This window comes from Pungitius pungitius, chromosome 11 (genome assembly GCF_949316345.1).
Source record: "Pungitius pungitius chromosome 11, fPunPun2.1, whole genome shotgun sequence".
NCBI lineage: Eukaryota > Metazoa > Chordata > Actinopteri > Perciformes > Gasterosteidae > Pungitius > Pungitius pungitius.
This window is the reverse complement of record NC_084910.1, coordinates 4,324,346-4,346,147: the sequence shown is the minus strand read 5'-3', so window position 1 is coordinate 4,346,147 and position 21,802 is coordinate 4,324,346. Positions and strand designations below refer to the sequence as shown.

General features: G+C 46.4%; 1 protein-coding gene across 2 annotated transcripts; it reads right to left on the bottom strand.

The window, feature by feature from the left end:
• Window positions 1-8,021: 8,021 nt before the first annotated feature.
• Window positions 8,022-21,787, bottom strand: faxcb (failed axon connections homolog, metaxin like GST domain containing b). Of its 2 annotated transcripts, XM_037454330.2 has the most exons (7): window positions 21,115-21,787; window positions 19,815-19,936; window positions 16,612-16,747; window positions 15,684-15,880; window positions 12,870-13,087; window positions 11,651-11,767; window positions 8,022-11,296 (listed from the first exon to the last, which is right to left on the bottom strand). In XM_037454330.2, exons 1-7 carry the CDS (start codon window positions 21,148-21,150, stop codon window positions 10,980-10,982), a joined length of 1,143 nt encoding a protein of 380 aa, XP_037310227.1. In that variant the 5' UTR covers window positions 21,151-21,787; the 3' UTR covers window positions 8,022-10,979. The 2 variants fall into 2 exon arrangements, with proteins under 2 accessions (XP_037310227.1, XP_037310226.1); XM_037454329.2 differs by lacking the exon at window positions 21,115-21,787 and having other exon boundaries at window positions 19,815-20,284.
• Window positions 21,788-21,802: the final 15 nt, after the last annotated feature.

Here is a 21,802-nt window from a genome sequence, read left to right as displayed (position 1 = left end):
TAGATGAGAACGAGATTAGATGATCGCCGTCATACAGCGTGATCACCAAAAAGATGATGATCATACAGTGAAGTAAGTGAGATCTGAACTAGCGTCAGTTTAAGCGAGCCTCATTTCTCCCACGTGCATTTCACTAAGCGATGAACTGACAGAGCATCGAAATGAAGAAGCGGTGCCTCAGACGACGCTGCCTGTGACAGCGGTGTGTGCGGACTGCAGCGCACAACAAAGGCCCCATTTGAATAATGCCGCTCATTAGTTGGGGGACAGGCCCTTTTTCTGTTGGCGCCTGTCCCCCCCGGTCACTTTGCACCGCCGCGATAGACAAACACGCACACTCAACACCAAGGTTGTCATCCATCACCGCGCTGGGAGAAAGGCACGGGGCTGCCCAAGACAAATGCGTCTTTTTATTTCCTCCTCGATGATTAGACGCTTCCTCCGCCGGAGCGTCACAGCCTCCAGACAGATGGAACAAAGCGATGCCACTGTACACGGCGGCATCTGAAAAGAGCCGTTGAAGTGAGATCTGAAAATCCATATTACTTGAGCAGCTGGAAAACCAACCATGACATCAGCACACCAGTTTGGATGAAATAATGGAAGCGCGTGGCTCAGTTCACTTTGGCATCCAAACAGGATTCAGAAGCAGGGACTACACTCTCAGTTTCTTCTAATAAGCGTTCTTAAAGGAGCGATTAGAATGTTTGTGGGATCAAGTTGGTCACTTTAATGCTGAGAGTTCGACCAGAGGATCGATACCACTCTCATGTTGGCAAATGTGAGGTTGCAGCATCGTAGTGGAAAAACAACCAGGCAGCCTCGGTCCAAAGGTCAACAAATCCTCTCATCAGCACCTCTAAAGCAAAAAACACATTATAACTCTTTTGTTTACACACATGTTCCTGCAGCTTTGTTTACCGCGTCATACTGTCTGAGACTGCTGGAAGTTACAGCCACGAAAAAACCACGATGTATTTTTATATTTCAGCTTTAAGGATTAATAAACCAGCTTTAACGTGTTTCTTAGTGAGCAATAGACAAGCTATTAAAAAATGGGCTGCTTTAGGACAGAAGCATGCGGCCTGTGTCCCCCTTGTTTACCAGTCTTTGTGCTAAGTTAACCAGGACCAGGACCAGGAAACATTTATTACCATAATAAGTCAGACATACAAGGAATTTGACTTGGTGGTTGGTGCAGACTCGTGTTTCTCACATCTACTCACAGCTACGAAAGCAAAGGTTTATGTATACTCACTAAGCAACAACACCCACTATGAGGAAAAACCCTATGCAAGATCACGCATACGCGCATCGCTAAAGGAAGTGAATTAGCGCAGGGCGAATCCTTTATGCAAATAAAATATTAATAATCCGATTTTTTTTTACAGGACCATTGTGACTGTTGGAACAGACCTGAGGAAAATCCAACGGTAGCTCTATAAAAGCAGAGAATCAGTCATCTGCCAAGGATAGCCGGAGCTAATAAGTGTGTAACATGATAGAAAAGAAAATTAGTTCATAGCTGTCATCTTCCTGATGAAGAGGCAATCAAAATCAAAGTGAATCATTCCGCGAGGAGGATTGTGTTTTGGAATTCAAACGGGCAATGCTTCAATATGACAAATCAGCCAGTGTGCTGCATGTTGATTGATTCCATCCATGAAAACCTAATAGATTTAGCCCTCTGTGAATTTGGCTCTCATTAACCTCGCAGCGTTTTCATACGAGAATGTATTGGAGCCATTTTATCCACCACTCAAAGGCAATTCACTGGGTGATAAATCCTTTGGCTTATCTGGCTGCAGGTGACAGCACAGCAAAGCACTGAGGCGGACTTGGGCACAAACACACACACAATGATGCACGCACACACACACACACACACACACACACTTCCACATAAACACATATGCACACATTCTGCAGACACATGCACACATTTCCTTGATGGGGTCGCCATGGTGACCCGCGAACGGAAAAAAAAACTCGTGATCCGACTGCAACCAAAGACACGCTCCGCGACCCGAGCGACCAGCCGCAACCGAAAAATCTTCCTCTCGGCTCCCTGATAAAAATGAAAAGGAAGAAGAAGGGAGAAGAGGGTGAAGAAAGAAAAAAAAAATCCCACCGAATTCAATTACACAGTCGAAACCCACTCCTTTCCCTCCGGGAGTGATATCAGCACCATTTAAAAGTCTGATTACTCACAAAACCAATAACATTTTGACTCCTTGGTAATGGACCAGTAGATTAGAAAATTTAGATTACATTTAACTGCCTGTAGATTCTCATTAAAACGCCACCAACTAGTTAGAAACAATAGGTAATTAAGAGTGTAATGAAGCGCACTAGCGTTAGCGCACGTCGGCTGCGCGCTACCCTTGTGGGACCCAGCCTTACTCTGCGCTCATCCTGCAGCAAAGCCCAGCCAGCGTCTCATTTGGGCAATAGGACATATTTAATTAGATTAATGAATTTCGGTGGCGTCTCCGCGGGGTTGGCTGTGCTCCTTGCGGTGACAGCGTAACAACAGATTATATATTAGGGGAGGCCCGCTAGCTGCAGGCGGGCCGGCGCAGGTCGGTCCCTCGGCGAAGGCGCGACGTGTGACAGTTCGGGCGGAGCCAGTCACAGGGTTACTCCTGGTAAATTGTCTAATGCAAATAATCATGAGCAAATGTGTGCTGCACGAGTACACAAGAACTTGTTTCCAAAACTCCAGATTTGATTTAGCAAACCGGGGGTCTATTAAATTAACAAAGGATTGAGTGTAACACAGGGAGAGCACAAACAAGAGGCAAGGAAGCCCAGGGTGATGAATGGGTTAGTGTGGCTGTGGCCGGCCACACGCTAAAGGACTCAAGGAAAGGAAACGAGGCATGGCTCGCTGAGGCTGACGCGCATACTGCTTAGGAACACCTTGGCCTCGAGCAGATTTGATTTTGGTTTTTTTGATGTTGGGGATTTATTCTGAAATGCGAATCACACAAACGTGTGAAGGTTCCACATACAACATGAATGAGTTCATGATATCGCGATGTGCTTTACTACCATGCATTGAAGATTAGTCCAGTTTTTCCCCGCGGGGGGGGGGGGGGGACATGAATACGTGTCGTTGGAGGTGAACCGTATCCTCCTCCCCTGAACACTGACGCATTCCATAACAACACTTCAATGTCACATGGCTGCCTCTTTCTAGAAAGCTCACTCAAACCTTTTGTTTGGAGTAGACAGACAGTAATTGTTAGTCATCGCATGCAAAGCACCACACGAAAGCTCAATTCACAAAATTCAAGGTTTACGTGTTTTTACATTTATTTTCTGATTCGTGTTTGTCAGTTCATATAATTATCTTCAGCTGAAAGTTATATTTTACCTTAAGAGTCATCTTGAGGTTAAAATTCGCTTCGATTTACAACTCTAGACTCACTGTTGTGCTAGATAATGTCTTCCTCTTTGTTACACTTGATATTCACAAGTCTTAAGAACATGACATTTCCATTAAATCTTTAGGTGAGAGAAGAGAATGAAAAGGCATTCATGAGCAGCCTGCAGACCTTAAACTCGAATAAGCCTTTAAACTCGACATCTGACGACGCGTAAATGACCAGCTTGTGACTCAATGAACAATGAACACCGGTGTAGAGATACTTGTAGTTTGTCAACGTGCACTTTGTGTGGGGCCAGTGCTCGATGCTGTGCTTCTTTTGTAGTATCACACTGCCCTCTGTAGGGATGCACACTCAGTGCGCTGGATTCTTCCTCCACACAGGGGGGTTGATTTCAGTGACATAAACCTCCCGAGCTGTTTTCACAACACTCTACTGATCTACTGATTTTCCGCATTTCGCTGAGGAGATTTTTCAGCAGCATTTTCCCACGTGGAGCCTCAATTGAGTGGAAACTGTAAACGGCTTGCTTGTTGAACTTCTGCTCTGATTTCAGTGACAGACGCAGATGTTGCACTGCCCGTGTCTACATACACGGGCTGTATGTGAACCACAGGGGGAGTATGTCTAGAAAACACACACATACACACCTCCAACCTGGCGGAGTGTTTGCGCTTGTAAACACTTGAATAATTGAGCCAGTTTCAAACACACCGCCTCTCCAAAAGGAGCCATGGAGGAAGAGGAGGGGGGGGGGGGGGGTAAGAGAGCAGATGGCCCAGTGCAGATAGACTCAGAGACTGGGAGCGAGGAGTGTTCTCTGAAGGACGAGGTTTGTGTTGTTGTGGCTGCAAGGGCCGTTCTGTCACGCGGCGTACCGAGGTGTCCCCAAAGGGCCCGGGTCTTATGGTGTCAGTGCCCCCCCCCCCCACCCCTCCACCCAGTCCTCATCCCCAGTCCTGGCCTATTGTCATTCCTGTTTTTTAATTTCTCATGCGCAATCAAGTGTGACATGAACTGTTTACCCAGCGTGTCTGCCACAACCAGGAAGTGAAAAGGAGGCGGGGGGTGGAGGGGGGGGGGCACAGACACAAGCCAGGATCTCGGCACAAAATAATCCTCCATAATACCAGAGAGTTTAAAGAGGCTTTGCCAGTGCCCCCCCCCCCCTCCCTCCCTCCCTCCCTTTACATACACACACACACACACGCACCTCTTTTTGCTCTTATGAAAAAAGGAGGGGGAGAAAAAGGGAGAAAAAAATGGGAGGGGCGGTGAACACATCAGAAGAAAGCTGTTAAATTCGCCCCTCGGTCTCGTTTGGGATTGCTAATTATTGTTTTTACAGTACAACAATCGGGGTATTAGTGCATAAGCGGCTGGAGATAACATCCAGGAGAAGGCGAGTGGGTTGAAAGGGGAGAAGGGAGCGTGGGGGAGAAAGATAATGGTTTGACAGAAGGGGAGCTATGATAGGGTCGGGTCCATGGCGCTGTCTCTGCTGCCTCTGCAGCAACACACCACAGTGTCAGGAGACTCACTGCCGCCTCCAAGGATCTTGAAAAGTGGAGGAAACTTGAGGCGAAGAAGGTTAGAACGTTGGACAGTTCGCGGGTTGGAAAAACCAGAGAGAGTGAAGCGAAAGGAGAGCGGAAGTCACATCCACAGCTGGGTGAGATACAAACATCAGATGTACAAACACACACAGGCACATTCTGGAAATGTAATGCTGACAACAACAGGATTGAGGTCAAGTGCTGTGATGAACTGGTTTTAATTATTGTTTTTTTTTTAAATTTAATTTTATCTTTACTTCTCAACTTACTAAGCCATAGCTTTAGCGTACTAACCCATAGCATATATTTTATTATACTTTTATTTTATTTTTTATCTTTTGCTGCACTACCTTGTCATTATTGTACTGTCTGCCGTCATGCACCAACCGCCAAGTCAAATTCCATGAATGTCTATCATCGAATGGCAATAAACATTTCCTGATTCCTGATTCCTGATTAACAATGAATTAGGTAACTAACTATTTGTGACATAGGTCTCCGCGGTGGGATGCAATATCGCTCAAAAAGGCTTCACCAGGCTCAACTGGCAGATTGATCAGGTCCTCATATTCAACTTTGTACATGTTTTAAATATACTTGTTTATATAGCATTTTTTACAAATTGAAATGACTTTTTTGTTAAATAACTCCCTTTCACCCCAATGGCAGATTCTATTGCCACTCATAGGGCAGGGCAGACCAAATGTCATTGCAGTAATGAACTCAAATTCTTTTTGAGAGACTGCATGAGTCTGTACTCCGAATTTATGGAAACCCATTTGTGTCTGCTTAGAAGCAATCATGAGAGGTTGCAATGAGATGCATGCTTTGGTTTTCTTAAGATGTGGCAGATTGTGCACAAAAGAACTGGAGTGGTTGAAATTCGGATCCGCCTGGAACTCCATTCGACCTTCGAACGTGGAGACGCGGTTATTCGGTCAGTTTTCAGTTTTGACTCCAAGAATTGGTTTTATGTAACGCATTTCATTTTGTTTGGGTGAAGAGGAAGGACTAACATATTATGAGAACTAAAAGGCAGGTGATGGCTTGAGTCCCACGGGGTGAGAGAATGGAGCATCATGGAAAACACACACACACACCATCCTGTGAATGAACAGGCCAGCCAAAGTCATCTGGAAGCTTCCACATGCCAATGAATAAATAAAGCTCTGATTAGAGAAGAAAACTGCGCTACCTGTTGGTGTCCAACCTTTGTGAACTAACACCATCACACAGTGCTGTGTGAAACACCTGAGCCTGCTAAGGCTGCGCCTCAAAGAGTTGGCACAATGTGGATATGTGAATGAATGTTAGAGACAACCCTTTTTTTTTTTTATATGGGCCACCCGTGTAACCATGTGTGTTGTATGGCTTTCATTTGTAAAGAGGCTTTCCGACCATATGTGTTGGTATTGTGTGTGTGTGTGTGTGTGTGTGTGTGTGTGTGTGTGTGTGTGTGGTGCTCCTCTGTGTACCCCTTGTGTATGTGACGGGGTCCAACTGCGTGTCCTGGGGCCCGCCTGGCAGCGCTGTGCAGATTCTTGGGCCAGAGCAGCTGGCCTGGGGGCTGGGGAGGGTGTTTGGAGGGGGTCGTTTTTAGAGGGGTACGGGGGGGGGGGGTCTTCTATGGCCCCTGTCCCACTAGACCCAGACAGTGGGAGGCAGATGGACAGGCCACTGCCAGAGGGCCAGAGAGCCGGAGGGGCCACAGGGCCGAGGGAGAGGGCCAGGCAAGACCCACCGAGAGCTCCCCCTCGCACAAGAAAACACACTCATGTAAACAGAGTAATCCATGAACCCGTTTACGTACGTACAATTTCAATATTATTCAGGTAGAGGCCTTAAATAAGCTCAATGTGCTTTCAGCCTCTTCCTGCACTGTGATATTATTCATCTTATTCTGAACATGACTCAAGAAGGCGCTGGAACCCGTTTCTAGCTGACGCATTTGTAGTGGATGGAATGGAATCTGGTGCAGCGTTCATTGCCATCACAGGATCAAAATCCCAGTTCACCTGCTGCACAGGTAACAGGCTGCCACGGTTAACAGCAACAAGTTAGGACGTTAGAAATGAGCTTCAGAGCGGATGGGCGAGATCACTAGAAGACGGAGTAGAAAACACTTCATTAGTATTCAAGACTGCACTGTACGACACCCAGATGACGCTCGTGAACACAGATCGACCAACCAGAAAGCCTCATTCATAACCTTCCAGTTTTGAGAATGCAAAAGCAGAAAGGTGTTTCTTGATAGCATGATGTCCAGGAACAGCTCCATTCGGAGGGCTTATTTTGAGGAACTGATAGTCTCAGGGATTTGAAGAGAATATGCTAGGGGTGTAGGATTGAAACAGAGCTTATTGTGAACACGCACTGTAGGTGGTGGTGGTGGTGGTGGTGGTGGTGGGTGTGGGACGTAGCCACCGGCTCCAATAGTCCAGAGAGCCACAGATGCTCCACTGTTTGTGTGTTGACTCTCTGTAATTTGTTTGCTCTAATTTGTTTTGCCGTGCCAGGGGACTTCCGATTTTAATTTTGCTCTGTGTGTGTTTACCCCTCTTTGTGGATCGCTGATCTGTTAAGCATAGAGAGAGGGAGGAAGAGAGAGAGAGGGAGAGAGGGAGAGAGAGAGAGAGAGAGAGAGAGAGGGAGATAGAAGGAGAGACAGTCAGTGTGGAGGGTGAATTGTTCAGAGACCCAAATTAAAAAAAAGGAGCAGTGCAGATTGTTTTAAGCTCTGGCAGCCCCTCCAGGCCCATAGGCCTCGCTCGCAGCCTGCACCTGCTCCATCCCCCGGGAACCGGGTTCCTGATCCGTGGCCCTCGCGTCTCCTCCCCGGGCTCCTAGCCCAGTCCTCTCCTTCTCCGCTTTTGATTTCTACTTCCATTTGTCTTGACTGCTTTTTTTCTCCTCCCCATCAACTTCTCTCCTTTCCCCTCTGCTTTCGTCTCCTCCATCCTCCTCCACCTCCTCAACTTAAGCTCTCCTTCCTTTCCCTACAAACACTCCAGATGCTCCTTCCCCCCCCCCCCCCCCGGTGACTCCCATCTACTCCTTCATTCCTCAGTGATGGCCTCTTCACCCCTTTTCTCCTTTCCACCACCTGCTCCTTCACTCCTCTTTATCTTTGTACTTCCTCGATTGCTTTTTTCTTTCCGTCGCTCAACTTCCTCCTCTCACTATTCTTTTGAACATTTCCTCTTCCACAGTCGGCTCCTCGCTCCTCCTCATCTGGCCTCCAGCAAGTGGAGGAGTCTTAATCAGCCCCCTCTTCACCTGAATGCTTGTCAGCCTGTTTGAAAAAACATAACAATATAACTCTTATGATTACTAAACTGCACGGCGGAGCTCAACAAAGCAGCTTCAGGACATGGACACCTTTTTATTAACCCCATAAGGATGCAAAGGACGGCCCTGTTTAAAATTGTCACAGCTATTCTTTATTGAAATCAACCGGTCGCTCCTGTATATGACTGCACGGACAAAGGTGGTTTGATCTGTGAGTCAGCTCTACATACAGCATGGTACACTTTGCCACACACACACACACACACACACAATATTAACATTACCCTGGGAGTAATGCGTTGATAACAAGACATTTAGTTTTAATATGGCTTGATTAAAGCAGTCCAACTGTGGATGATGTGTCCATCCAGACCAGCGGCCGGTGGGGATATGAGGCGCAGGGCGACGTGGGGGGGGGGGGTAGAAGGTTCTCTCCAGGGGCCCAGGATCCAACTCTGACCTCCTGTCATCAGCTCACCCATCTAGCCGGGGCATCCCATTCAAAGGGTCACTTCAACCTTTATCTCCTCATTCTCTAAGTGCTACGTAGCCATGCAGATGGGCTTATTTTGGAGTTGACAGGGCAAACTGGGCAGCGAACGGGTACATTTAGCAGACGCAGAGCAGCAGCAGCAGCATTCATTTGGAGTTGTAACGTAAGTGCAACATTCACTCTGCTTTCCGCTCTCTCTGCCTCTCACTCGGCCAAATGCTGCACCGTGGTCACCAACTATCTGCAGCTGATTCGTACACAGCGGCTTTTTAAAGCTTCGTTGCAGAAAACAAATGCTTTCTGGCCTTTGCCGTTAAGCACACAAGCGCATTGAGAGCAAAGCCAAACAAGAAAAATGGGGGTTGTTAAACCACAACGGGGGAACTTTTGGAGAATTTGCAGAGTCGGGTGAAAATGATCTGTGGTTATGGATAGCGACCCCTTTTACATTACTGAATTGATCCGTTGTTTATATAAAACTACTGACTATAACAGCTCAAAGTAAACGTCAGGAGGTGTCCTCAGACATCGCTGTTATTCTAAATTCAAACTACTGCTTTACATGAAAACGCATGAAGGATTTAACACCTTAGATGGAAAATCCTGGATGCAGAATGTTTAAAAACCTATTATTGCATTTTTTAATTTGCGGTCAACTCTGCCAGAAACATGACAAGCTCAAATTTATTGTCCTTCATTGGAGACCTTATAAAACTCAAACTATTTGCATGGTTCATCAACACCAAATCTAAATAAGAGTCGTTTTGTTACTTGAGTGAGCTGACCCAAATCACATCTACTCTAAATGCACCACGATCTTATTGTAGAAATCATATTGCCGTTATGAGCAAGCTTAACGCGACGGACCAAAGCCAACAATTCCCGACACATTTTGGTCCATTCTTTTACCCGAGGTTCCATTCTGCCGGGTTTGGTATTCTGACTTTCTCTTTCATCGCCTGCTTCACCGAGGACATTCACGTCCAGTAAGACGCACAGCACAATCACGATCAGAACACTCCGCTTCCCGTCCTTCTGATTTACACATCCATTTGGCCAACTCTGTTCTTTGCCTCCACAGCAGATTAAAACGAGGTGAAAATAAGTTTCCACTAGTGCAAAAATAAGATCTCTCTTTGAGAGCAGTAAGAAAACAAATTTTAACAAAAAAATATATATATATATATTTGACACATAAGATCATTCAGAAAGAATAATAGTGGCACTGATAACAAATAATATCACAATTAAAAACTGTTGCTAGACTATTTTCACACTTGTATTTAGTGAAAGAACTAAGGCTGATTGGTTGCTGATTGGTTACCTTTTGATCGGGAACCATATTATAGTTTGGGGCTGTAGGAGAAAATGATTGCTGCAGGTACTCAAGGTGGAATGACCTTGATGTTTTCTAAACAAAGAAGGCATTAAACAGACTGCTGGCTCCACCTAGTGGTCAAATATACAAAGTGCAGCACTTTACCCAAATCAAAAAAAGCACCAACTTATCCAATAACAAAGTGCCAGCAAATCATACTTAAGAAGAGAGGGGTAAGGATGGTAAGTGGTAAATGCGATGAGCACAAATCTGCCGCTCAGGACTTCTGTTTCGTAGGAGTGAATCTATGGACGTGGTCTTATGGACGCACGCATCCCGTTTTCATACAGATTTCATCCCACACACAGCAGCATAAAGGAAACCACAGGAGGAACCGACTAAAGAGTGAACTGGCGCCCGCCGTCCTCCGAGTTGCGTCTGCAGCACACGCGAGACTCGGCAGCTGTCCCTTCCAGCCACGTGATCAACCTCCACCCGTTCCCACAGGTTTGTGCGTTAAGACACGTGTCGGAGTGGTGATTAGTTGCATCGTTTCCATGGCAGGCGATGGGCCACCTGCCGCGCGCGCGTGTGCGTGCGCGCGCACCACTCTTCTGTCGTCGCCGCGCTCTCCACCAGACGTATTCACACCGGCTTCTGCATCCTAGGACGAGACGAATAAGGCAAAGAGAAACTGCCACAGGAGTGGGGCAGGGCGCACACACTGGCACGTGTCTCGCGAGGTCCAGTTTGTTTGCTCTGCGTGTCCACCAGGAAGGTTTTATTGTTGTGGGTGCCGGAGGTGCCGGAGCGGTCACTTCGGCTCTAAGTGCTGCTCCCACCGGCGACTCGATTTTCCCCGGCCGGCCGACGCAGTTCTCTCCTCCCCCCGTCGGTCTCAAGCTGCCGGGCCGATTGCGACGGTCCTCCGGTCAAACCTCCAGGTCGGGAATCGACTCGTCCTTCAGCTGAACGTCATTGTCGGACCCCGTGCCCACGTCCGAGTCGAAGAGCGACTGATCCGAGTCAGGGGAGGGTGCGCGCGCCCGCGTGTGTCCGGCTGAGTGGATGCTGGCGTCGCTGTCGTCCAGGGTGTCGGTCCGGGAGAACAGGCCTGTGGGGGAGACCCTGCCGCCGCTGCTGCTCTCACTGTCTCCGTCGTAGTAAAGATCCTCCACCTCCACAAACCACTCGGGCCAGAACCTCCTCCGCATCCGGTCGCAGAACATGGCCAGGTTGATGAGCTCTCCTGCAAAGACATCACAGCAGGTTTCACATGCACACGCCTTGACAGGGGGGGGGGGGGGCGATACGTCTGGGTTACTTTAAGTTCTGTGTTATTCTCTTTCATCATGAAAGCATGCATCAAAACAACAACAACAGGGAACCTTCATTTGTGACATTACAAGCGCAGATTTCGTTATCGGGAAAGATAAGAGACTCAAGTCTCCTTCTCTGTGTCCTTCTCCGTGCAAGAGGTGAAAGCAACACTTCACTGCATTGCAGTGAAGTGTGACTGCCATCTGGTGGCTGGAACAGACAAAATACCGATATGACGAACTAGATCACGACGTAAACTGAGGACTTTGACCGATCCACTTACCTTTGATGAGTTGCTCAGGTCGTGTCCCAGGCAAAGTCCACATAGCTTGGGCTAGATGCCCGAACACAGTAGCATCTAATGTCGATATTTTAGAGCCCATAAAGTACTTCTTGTCTCCTACAGAACAAAGAAGATACAGTTTTGTAACAAACAAAAAAAAATAAACAAGCTAATGTTGGTTAATTTGCAATAAAAATCCTTGATTTTATCTACGTTTACTCATTCATTTGACTTGCTTATGAATAGTTATTATTATTATTACTATTATTTTAACTTTTTCCCTTCCATGTTGGCCAGATCCCAGTGACATTTTGTTAATAAATTACAAAATGTAATTGGGATTATCCTGGATAGATAACGGGTTAATAATAAACTATTTCAACAATTAAAGCAGTAATGGTACCCTTCGAATTAAATATGTTTCAATACACTTAATACACATATTTCCACTAGGAGCTGGCAGACGAGAGCGTTTCGATTCACACTTCGGGTGCTTCAGCCTGGAAAACGTTAACCGAGAAGCTGAGTGCACTGATGATGCTTTATCTCTCAGAATATAGGCCCGTTTATTGAAATGGGACAAACAGATCGATGCAAATCACTTTTCTTTCCACTCTTTGTTTCCACGTGAAGAGACCGATATTGTGTCTCTGTGGCTGTCATCCTAGACTTCTCCTTAGTAAGTACTAAGTACACACACACACACACACACATGTATTCTGTTTTCACCCATACAAATACAATACATGCTCCTTATGTCCAGGACAGATATTTAGTGTTTTATTATAAAACATGCCTCGGATAAATCACTGCTCATATGTATTCTGAAATAATGTGTCGTGCTCCATTGGTCATCATTACTAATGCTTCGTTAGGCCGCCACAGATATCCAACTAGTTTTTGGCCATCGTCGCCAAGTGGGGTTGTAACAAATGAGCTTGATCAGAATGACGTTGCCATACGCATGAAAACACTTTGATTCCCTACAAACCAAGTTCCTGAAGACATTTTAGAGTATTCACTTCTTTTAGAAACAGAATGTATACGGTAACATCTACCCATCCGCACCCAAATAAATCAAACCTGGGGACTCTTAAGTGAGATTACATAACTGATGCCTGCTCGTACATCGGCTGAGGTAAAAACACTCTTAATGGCAAACGTTTGGAGGCATCCACACAACGTGCATCCGGACACACCCCCGCAGCGCTCGACCTACCCAACAGTGTGGCCAGCGTCCTCAGGTCCTTCTCCATCAGTGCGTAGACCTCCTCCTTAGAGAAGCGGCCGATGCCGTGGCCGTACATCTCCCTGCGCACCATGCTGCCGTTCAGGTGGCTCAGCAGCCACTTCAGGGTGTCGCTCAGGGGGCCGCTCATCGCCAGGAGCTTCTGAGTTTCCTCCAGGTTGTCCACCCACTGGCAGTAGGCGATCGTCCTGAGAGAAGACCAACCGGGCGTTAGTGTCGCTCAGTTTGCCTTTCCCCGTGCCGTTCTCTGTTTACGATGGAAACAAAGCGTTTGTAAAGCGGTCTCTTTTGACGCAGGGAACGCGTCCACAAACGAATGAATGAAGTATGCATCTATCTATCTATCTATCATGGTCAGACCGTGTGATGAAGTGACAGAGGTGCCACGCCTTCCGAGAGCCTCACCAATCCTCCGGATCTTACAGCGGCATCAGAAGCCTGCGCCACACTGGTGTTTACCGAACGTTTCGGGGCGGAAGACTGGAATCCCTTTGGAGGGGACTGATGTCCAAAGGTTCACCTCGTAACCTCATAACCAAATCTCTTTCTAGCCCAGTAAAGCAACTCTTAAAAGCAACACGTGATGTTTCTTCTCCGGTAAACAGGTTGCAGGAGAAAAGGGGACTGCGGGCGCATCCCAGATATCCCGGTACTGGTTGGCTTTTTAAAAAACAAAAACCTTTTGCCGCATTCTGAACGGCGTCTTTGTGGACCCGTTCAGATTCCCTGTTGCTTGTGTTAAAGACATTTTTCAGAGGCGAGCCTGGGCAGCTACATGAGCCGTGAGATTTGTCTCACAGCAGTAGACAGATCAAGCCTCTAAGCCCGTTACTTCTTATCGACATCTCCTCTTTTGTGACTGCAGATTGAATAAAGTAAGCCAATAAGAGACGGTCGCTTTACCCGTCAGTTGGCTAATTAATACACTAGATGCAACGTGTAAGGCTTTGTGATATTCGGTCCAGCCCATGCGGACTCTGCTCTCTGTTGATTCTTTGCCCAGCCAAGCCTCTTAAACGCTAACACGATTAAGCTGCCATATCCTTGCACACTTGGCCTTTCTCGCACCATCTCTTTGGAGAATAGGGACTGAGCTCCTCTCACAGCAGCTCGACGGCCTGGGAGCCTCATGCCACAGATGCCCTGGTCTGCAGGCTTCTGGATCACTCGAGAGAGAGAGAGAGAGGAGTAGTCGCTCAATGGAAATCGAGTTAAAGCATCACATCTGGGCGTGGGGAGTGTCCAGAGTCGTTTGATTACCTCCTGTTACACTATCTGCTGTCCAGGGAAAATGAACAGTCTTTTGTTTCAAGATGTTGAGAGACCCTTCTCAGTAGGTTAAAACATCAAAACAAGATCTAGCTTTTATTTTTTTATATATTTTTTTAGAAGACAAGTGTGTTTTTGAGTCCTCCCGGCACTTTTTGATTGCGGTCAGTAGGATTTTTGCCCCTTTAGGTTGTGATTCAAGACTAAATAAAAAAAAAACTGAAAAGAATATCTCCCCTAATATAACACCTTATATTAGGGGAGATATTGGATACACTTCCAGCCGAAACATAGCAACGTTAGCATTCATTTCAGAGTTAGCCCAATGAATGCTAGTCCAATATTTACCGCCCTTTTAGCTCAGTTTCACTTTCCATAAAGCCCTTAACAATAGAACGTGGTTCTTCATAGCAACTACATTTTCCACCATGTTTTTCCAGCATGGGCAAGAAATGATTAGTGGATTTATTAAATAACAGCTGCCTGCTGCTGCTGCTAAAGAGCACAGTTTATGGCTCTTAAAAAAACAATCAATAGAAGCTTTAAGAGGCTACATTGTAGCAATTACTCCAAGTAGTTTGAAGAATCGTTTTTAAAACAATAATTACAGGGATTATTGGAAATATAGTACTATTTTTTGTGAAGGCTAGTCTTTCTTGACTATAATATCTAACAAGCAAATACGTTAGAGAGTAAGTGAAAACTTGGATAGGAATGAAATCATCAACCACAGTGGCCACAGTTTCCTGTTATCTGTCAAATCAGCATCAACCACGAAGGTTAGTGGAAACGATGTGTATGAGCTCACCACAAGCTGCTGACACTGGCCAGCTGCTCTGTAGCCCTTCAATTAGCAACCCAGACCCCCCCCCCCCCCAGTGTCTTTCCCTGGCATGAATAATTCAACCAATAGGTCTATATGTGGGTCTAAACATGGCACAGGGCGTGTGGAGGAGCCAAGCAAAGACAGCAAGCCGGAGACGCAGGTAGGGGGGGGATGTCGTGACCTTTGTATCCTCGGTGAAATGTCATGAAATTTCATTTTTACAGCACACAAAAGGTGCAATGCTGTAAATTCTTCCCAATTACAACACGCTGAACTGTGTTGAACATGTAACATCCTCATTTACACTGTTTTTGAGAGCCTTAAATGGTCTGAAGGGGGGCGAATAAGATGCACAGGTTGAGTTCAAAATGTACCCTGACATTATTAAATAAAGGGCACATCACCCTGATTCAAACAGTGTGTGTGTGTGTGTGTTCTAGGGTTGGGGAGGGAAGCAAACAATGCATAGCCCTTTTAGGTAATGCGAAACCCTCTGAGCCTCTGTGGAGGGCATGCGAGGAATGCTAAACGGTTTCTCAGCAGCAGCTTGTTGGTCACCCAGAGGTCCTGGAGTGACTCACCACAGCAAAGGATGGCTGATACCACAGTGCTGGTAATCCTCGACATAAGACGATATAAATAAAGCTTCAAAAAGGCACAGTTGTGACCGACACATACTAGCTCCCTACCAGTACAGGTGTTCCTCCACCATTTTGGTGACGGCTCGGGACACGGCTCTCTCCTGCGGGGTGAGGTTATTGTTGAGGTTGACGCCCAGCTTCTCCTCCAGGAAGTCCACGATGAACTCTGACCCTGACGCCTGCTCGTGGTTGTACTCGATCCAGGGCATCTTACCCTGCGGCGACAGCTTCCCATCAAAGTAGTTCTGCAGAGAGAAACAGCCGCACATGTCGATATGTAGAATTCAACATACATGTCCTTTACGGAAAAGAGACTGGCACGCTAACTTTAATGCAACGGGAGTCCATTTTACAGGTCATGTGGGTCGATAGTTTTGGAGACACTTTATATAAAGGCCTGGGGGAGTGTTTACCGGGCTCTTTTTCTTTCAAGTGTATTACACAATTGAGCTATGTCCTTGCTCTACTAAATGAAGGCTCATTCTCCCTAAAATGTATTTGAGAAGGGGGGGGGATAAAAGAATCACACTTGAACTGCAGACATTTTAAAACGAGTGCTCGGTCAACTCAGTGGTTTGACATGTGACTCAAACCACCATATGTGAGAAGAAAACAGGCAAAAATCTATCTCGGCATTAAGAAGATGATCAAGTAATGTAGATAACATTTGCTGTAACCACATCACTTTAACAGCTGTGAAACAAAGGAGATTGAACTTATCGTGAATTGAAAGCATGGCAACGTTCTTATGGGATGTGTATTATGGTGCAACGCCACAAAATATCCACTGGCACACAGAAAGACACATGCTTTACATTTCCAGTCACCACGTGACAGCAACCGAAGCTTCGTCTACAGAAAAAAAGGCGCGGAAGTCTGTTTGACGAGCAGGTGATCTCTGGGAAGTGTGCTGCAGAAACACCACAACAAAGAGCACGGAGCCGCTCAAACGCCGGGCTACTCTGCTGATCTTCACCTGGTAGGGCAGGTCCACCATGCGCAGGTACGTCTCTATTTTGAGGCAGAAGGGTGAGAGGCTGGGTACGCCGTTCTTTGGCCTGGAGAACTGATGGAGGATGATGGCATCTTTAGAGTCCAGCTCCTGCTCCTTCCTACACGGGTGAAGAAAACAGAGTTGTTGGCACGGACCTATTGAAGGATTTGCTCCCTGAAGTCTTCAACATGCTTATTGTATTAGAAATAAAGTGTAGGATTATTTCTTATAACAGTGAGCATTACTGTCAGCGCAACTTTCCAGTTAAATCAAGGTAGAAAACAAGGTTTCAAACACTACCATTTATTTTAGTTTCCTAGCAAATACTAGTATATTTCAATTTAAAATCCATAGTGTCAAACCAAACTTTATCTGCATTTATCTCAAGGCGACAACAATATTGGGATATTGAAACATTTTGTGATTCACAATAAGCACAAAATCGCTTTCCTCCAAAGCTTTACGTTGTACGATGTGGGAATCTCTTGTTGGGAATGTCTTGTTGTCACAAGTCTCTCTGAGAGCGACCGGTGTTGCTACCGGATTTTTTTGGTCAGCCAGTGCTGTGAGAGGAATCTGCACAGGGAGCGGGACTCCCTCCCCAATGTCAGGCTCTGACAAACCCTCCTGGGAGGAAAAAGCCACACCTGTGGTTTATTATAGCAGCAAGTCCCCGTCTCCCTGACCACCCACCAACGTGAACTTTCATTTTCAGAGACCGAGGACGCTTCACTTCATTAAATTTCAACTTTGATCAGACCTACATTTTGTTGTCCTGGTTGTACTCCTGGAAGAACGAATAAATTGAACGAACGTAATCAAAAATGTGAGGCCCGGTCGGGGAGGTCTGGAAGAGTTCAGCCAAACGACTTCTCTGGTTCTGGTAGATTTATTTGTCAGATCACAGGTCAAGTATCAGCGCTGCGTCTGCAAAGGCAGGAGCAGTTCTGTCGGCCCGCAGGCCGGAAGAACAACTCACTAACATCAGATAGAACATCATGTTTTATAATTCTTGTTAGATATAAAAGGAACGATTTCTATCGATATGAGCGCAGGAACCAAAGCACTCATATTCCCTGTTTTTAGGGTAGAAGTTCTATTGAAAATGAGGAAAGGTTTCTTAAAATCCAGATTGATTGGATGTGGAAAATACTGTCGATACTAATCTTCTGTGTGACGTTTTACCACTTAGCGGGTTGGCAACAAAAGCTTCTTCTCAAATTTAAAAGATTGACTCACCGAGTCATCCCACTGCTCTGGTAGTAAGCAAACACACTGCTGGACATTTTCCGTCCCTCCTGCCTGCTGTTTGAACACAGTAATCGACTCTCATCCTGAGGTTCCTTTGTCTGTCCGGGTTCACTGGACAGCTGTGGATCAGCTGTTCCCGTAGGACTTCTGCCAATATGCATCTATGTTAAGATGTCGGTGTATTGCTGTAAAATTATCACCAGGCCAATAACACACTTGTTTGATGGTCAGATCTAATAGGACAGTGTTTGGAATTATAAAATGTTTTCAAATTATTTGATATCAGATAAAAAACATGTATGTATATGTACAGTATATATCATGTTACATAAAACATCACTATGGATGCTTATAGCACAAAATTCAAGCAGCTGGCAAGTGCTACAGTTAGCTTATATTGCTATGATATTATTACTAGAACATAAAGTCAGCTAATTGGATGAGAGTACGTTTGAGGATATAAATTTACCACCATTGGTCAGCTACTGTATCACTGCGTTTGATGTTACTGTACAGCAAAAAACGGCCATTACGGAGGCTGCTTAGCGGGGCAACTTCCTCTATGGTAAATCTACTCTCAGTGATATTAATGGATTGGATCATTGTAACACCTGTCAGTTTAACAGAATGCAACCTGCTAAAGCCCCTATAATTACCTCAAAGTGAAAAAGTGAAAAAAACTGCACCTTTTTGGGGCTGTAACATGAAGAAAGATTATTCATTTCTCTGTTGGACTGCCTCTTTTAACCCTCTTGTGTTATACTACTCATACTTTGTACAAAAATACACTATACTGTAGATGTTCTAGACTGATAGTTGTGATGAACTTGTTTTAGGTATTAATTGATATTTGTGGTAGATGCCATTTTTGTTGCTGTTGGATTGCATCACAATTTGTCCCACTGCCAGTTGGAATATTAACATCACAAACAGGTAACAAGTATGCACAATATATGCCCCATGCAATGGTGCCTGAATGTGTCGCTGTCCACTCTCATATGGTGCTGAAACAGGTCCGAGATTCAAGCGTAGCTCTCCACGGTCACGTGGTGCTGAAACTACTGCAGCTCTCGTCTTTTATGTTCTCTTGTGGCCACTTTAAAGGCAGCTTCTTGGTGAGCTACTTAAAGAGCTATCTCTGAACGTTAAGGGAATAAAAGCGGACTCGTGCCAACCACACACGTCACATGGCAGGAACAGACGATGCCGGCGGAGCATCAGCAGCCCCACGTGACCATTCAGCACCAGCGTGTTCTGCTCCGAATACAAGGTTACACAGATTATGTGGCGGGAGGGTGGGGGAAGATACACTACCAGGCCACTGTTACAGGATGTATTTATTAGTCCCTGTTCAGAAATAATCCCCCCACACTCCCATTGACAGGCACGCACCCCTTGCACTAACAATTGCCCCAACGTAAGGACTGATCCATCGCAGGGACCGGTCACATCTCATTCATCCGCCATCATAACGACGTGTGTCGTCCTCACACATGTCCATAGGCGGCAGCTGTGCATCTCACGGCGGTGTTCATAAAAAAGGTCGAAAGGACAGCGCCCGAGAAGCGCTTTGTTTATTCACGCTCAGGTGCCGACGGAGCGAGCACGGGAGCGGGAACAAGAGCACAAGCGTGACTCGTTTATTATTTATTTGTTTTTTTTTCCTTCTCTTCCATCTCTCTCCCCATCTAACGTCGTGTCCTTGGAAGGAGGAAAACAGGGGCGGCTGAAACCTCAGCAACCACCGCGAGAGGTGCCCATAAATGACACCCTATGGGAGGACTCCCATCTCCATTCACGGTGTCATCCCGCCCCGTGGGCCAATGACACCCGTACATCCCCGTCTGCAGGTGGGATTAACAGAGCCGCACAGATCTGCGGATTAGATGTGGAGAAGTGATGGTGTAGGGACGAGGCGTGCTGCGCGTCCTTACCTAATGGCGAGCAGTTCGTGCAGTAGGTAGGCTGCGGCGGCCAGCAGGGCCCCCCCGGTGATGTACAGGGTCTTCTTCCACCAGGAGTCCGAGCCCAGAGCCGACATAATGCCCCCGTAGTCCTGTAAAGGGACGGCGATGATATAGCCATACAGCGACTGCTGCTGCTCGGAGCCACACAGCCCCAGGGGCAGGCTGTGATTCCGCCCGAGTTCAACCACACACGGCCGGGAAGAGGCGAAGCCAGCAGCCCAGTACATCCTCCCTCCCCACCGGTTACAGCCGCCCCGTAGCCTCCCTGCTGTGGTCCCCGATCGGCTTCATCTAAACGCCCGGCGGGTTGTCCACGGCATGATGGCGGCGGCTCGGGGCTAAAAGCTCTCCAGAACAAACAGAAGGTGTAAACATCTCGGCTCGCCCTCCCCAGGATGATGCTCTGCGCCCACTCCGCTTTCCTTTGCAGGGTTTAGAAAGCGTTGTCAAGCTAATACAAATATTCCACTTCCGGTTATTTACTTCAAAACAAAATATCGCTGTTGGGTATGTTGCAATGCTATTTTGATGATTTGTATTGTATTATTGTTATAATGGGAATGAACACTAAAACCTTTTTTAAAGTAGTCAACACTGCAACATACAATTATCATTGTCAATTGAATTAAAACATATTTCCAGAAAATGTCAGATGTTTCGAAGCTCACTTTTGACCATTAAAGTAAAGAGGTACGATTAACGTTCAACAAAGAGCTATTAAATTGAGTTAGGAATATGTTACATTTATCACAAGAAACGAGTTAACACTTCTGTTAACTCGGAAGACGGTTGAGCGGAACTCTTATTTTCACGGTGAACTCCAGCGACATCCGGTAGTAATTTGTGTCATAATGGTAACTTGATGCTGGCGTCCAGTGTCTCCAGCGGAGGACTCCCCCCCCCCTCCCCCCCCCCCCCCGCCCCCGCCCAGTCGAGCCCCTCATCCCAGTGAATCCAGAGGCCCTCAGGAGGAACACAACAACAGTACTAACTCACAAGTCCCTGTAAAATATTCACGTCAGAAATGTCAGCCTGGCGCCATATTGAGAGTTCCGTGATAACTTTGTGATCCTGTACGACAGCTGCTGTACCTTTTAGATTAAGAGTTTTGAGCCCAGACGCATAATTCACGTCACGTATGTCGCACTCACACATATTATACTCGCAATGTAGATTACAATTCATGCTTTAATAAAGAGTTAACTTAAATTGCAAACGACAATGTAAACAAGTCAAACAAATAGGGTTTCATGGAAGGTCGACTCACTCTGAAACAACCTCGGAAGTGTAAGAAGACACTCATCTTGACGGAGAACTCCACCGGTTGCTCTTTGAATCTGGTTGTTGACCATCCCGAGAGGTGCTCATGGACCGCTTCCAGAAAAGACCATTTCGTAAATGTTTGTTATGTAGCCGATGAGGCCGATCAATTTCCCCTCTACTTCCGGCCAACGGGTGACCAATCCGTCCGAGTGTGTTACAGCATGCGTTTCTACAGCACGGGATGAACTAACGACGTGCATTGTAATCCAAAGCTCGGAGATGTACTTTAAAAAGTCCTCCCTGCAGCTATTGGCTCCTGAAAATTAGGCGCGCACTCCCGCGGCATTAGGGAGCGCGCGTCAGTGCAGGGTTGTGTTATTGTGGTCAGCTAAACTTCTCCGATTAACGGCTGTAACGCAGCTATGTCACAGTGCTTAATATTTGTTTATTATTAGTGTGATATTCATTTCAGCAGCACGTTAAATCCCTTGGTTTGCTGGCACCACTAAACAGTCTTTGTTAGCTGCTGCATGAGGGAAATATCATCTGTGGGAGCACTTGACTTACAGCCTCGTCATTGGTCTCTTTGGGAACATCATGCTAGCATGACTCGTTCTCTGCCACAGGCTTGATTTGTATTATATAATACTTCCACACACGACCCATTATTGTCCAGAGGAGAGCGCCCCCCC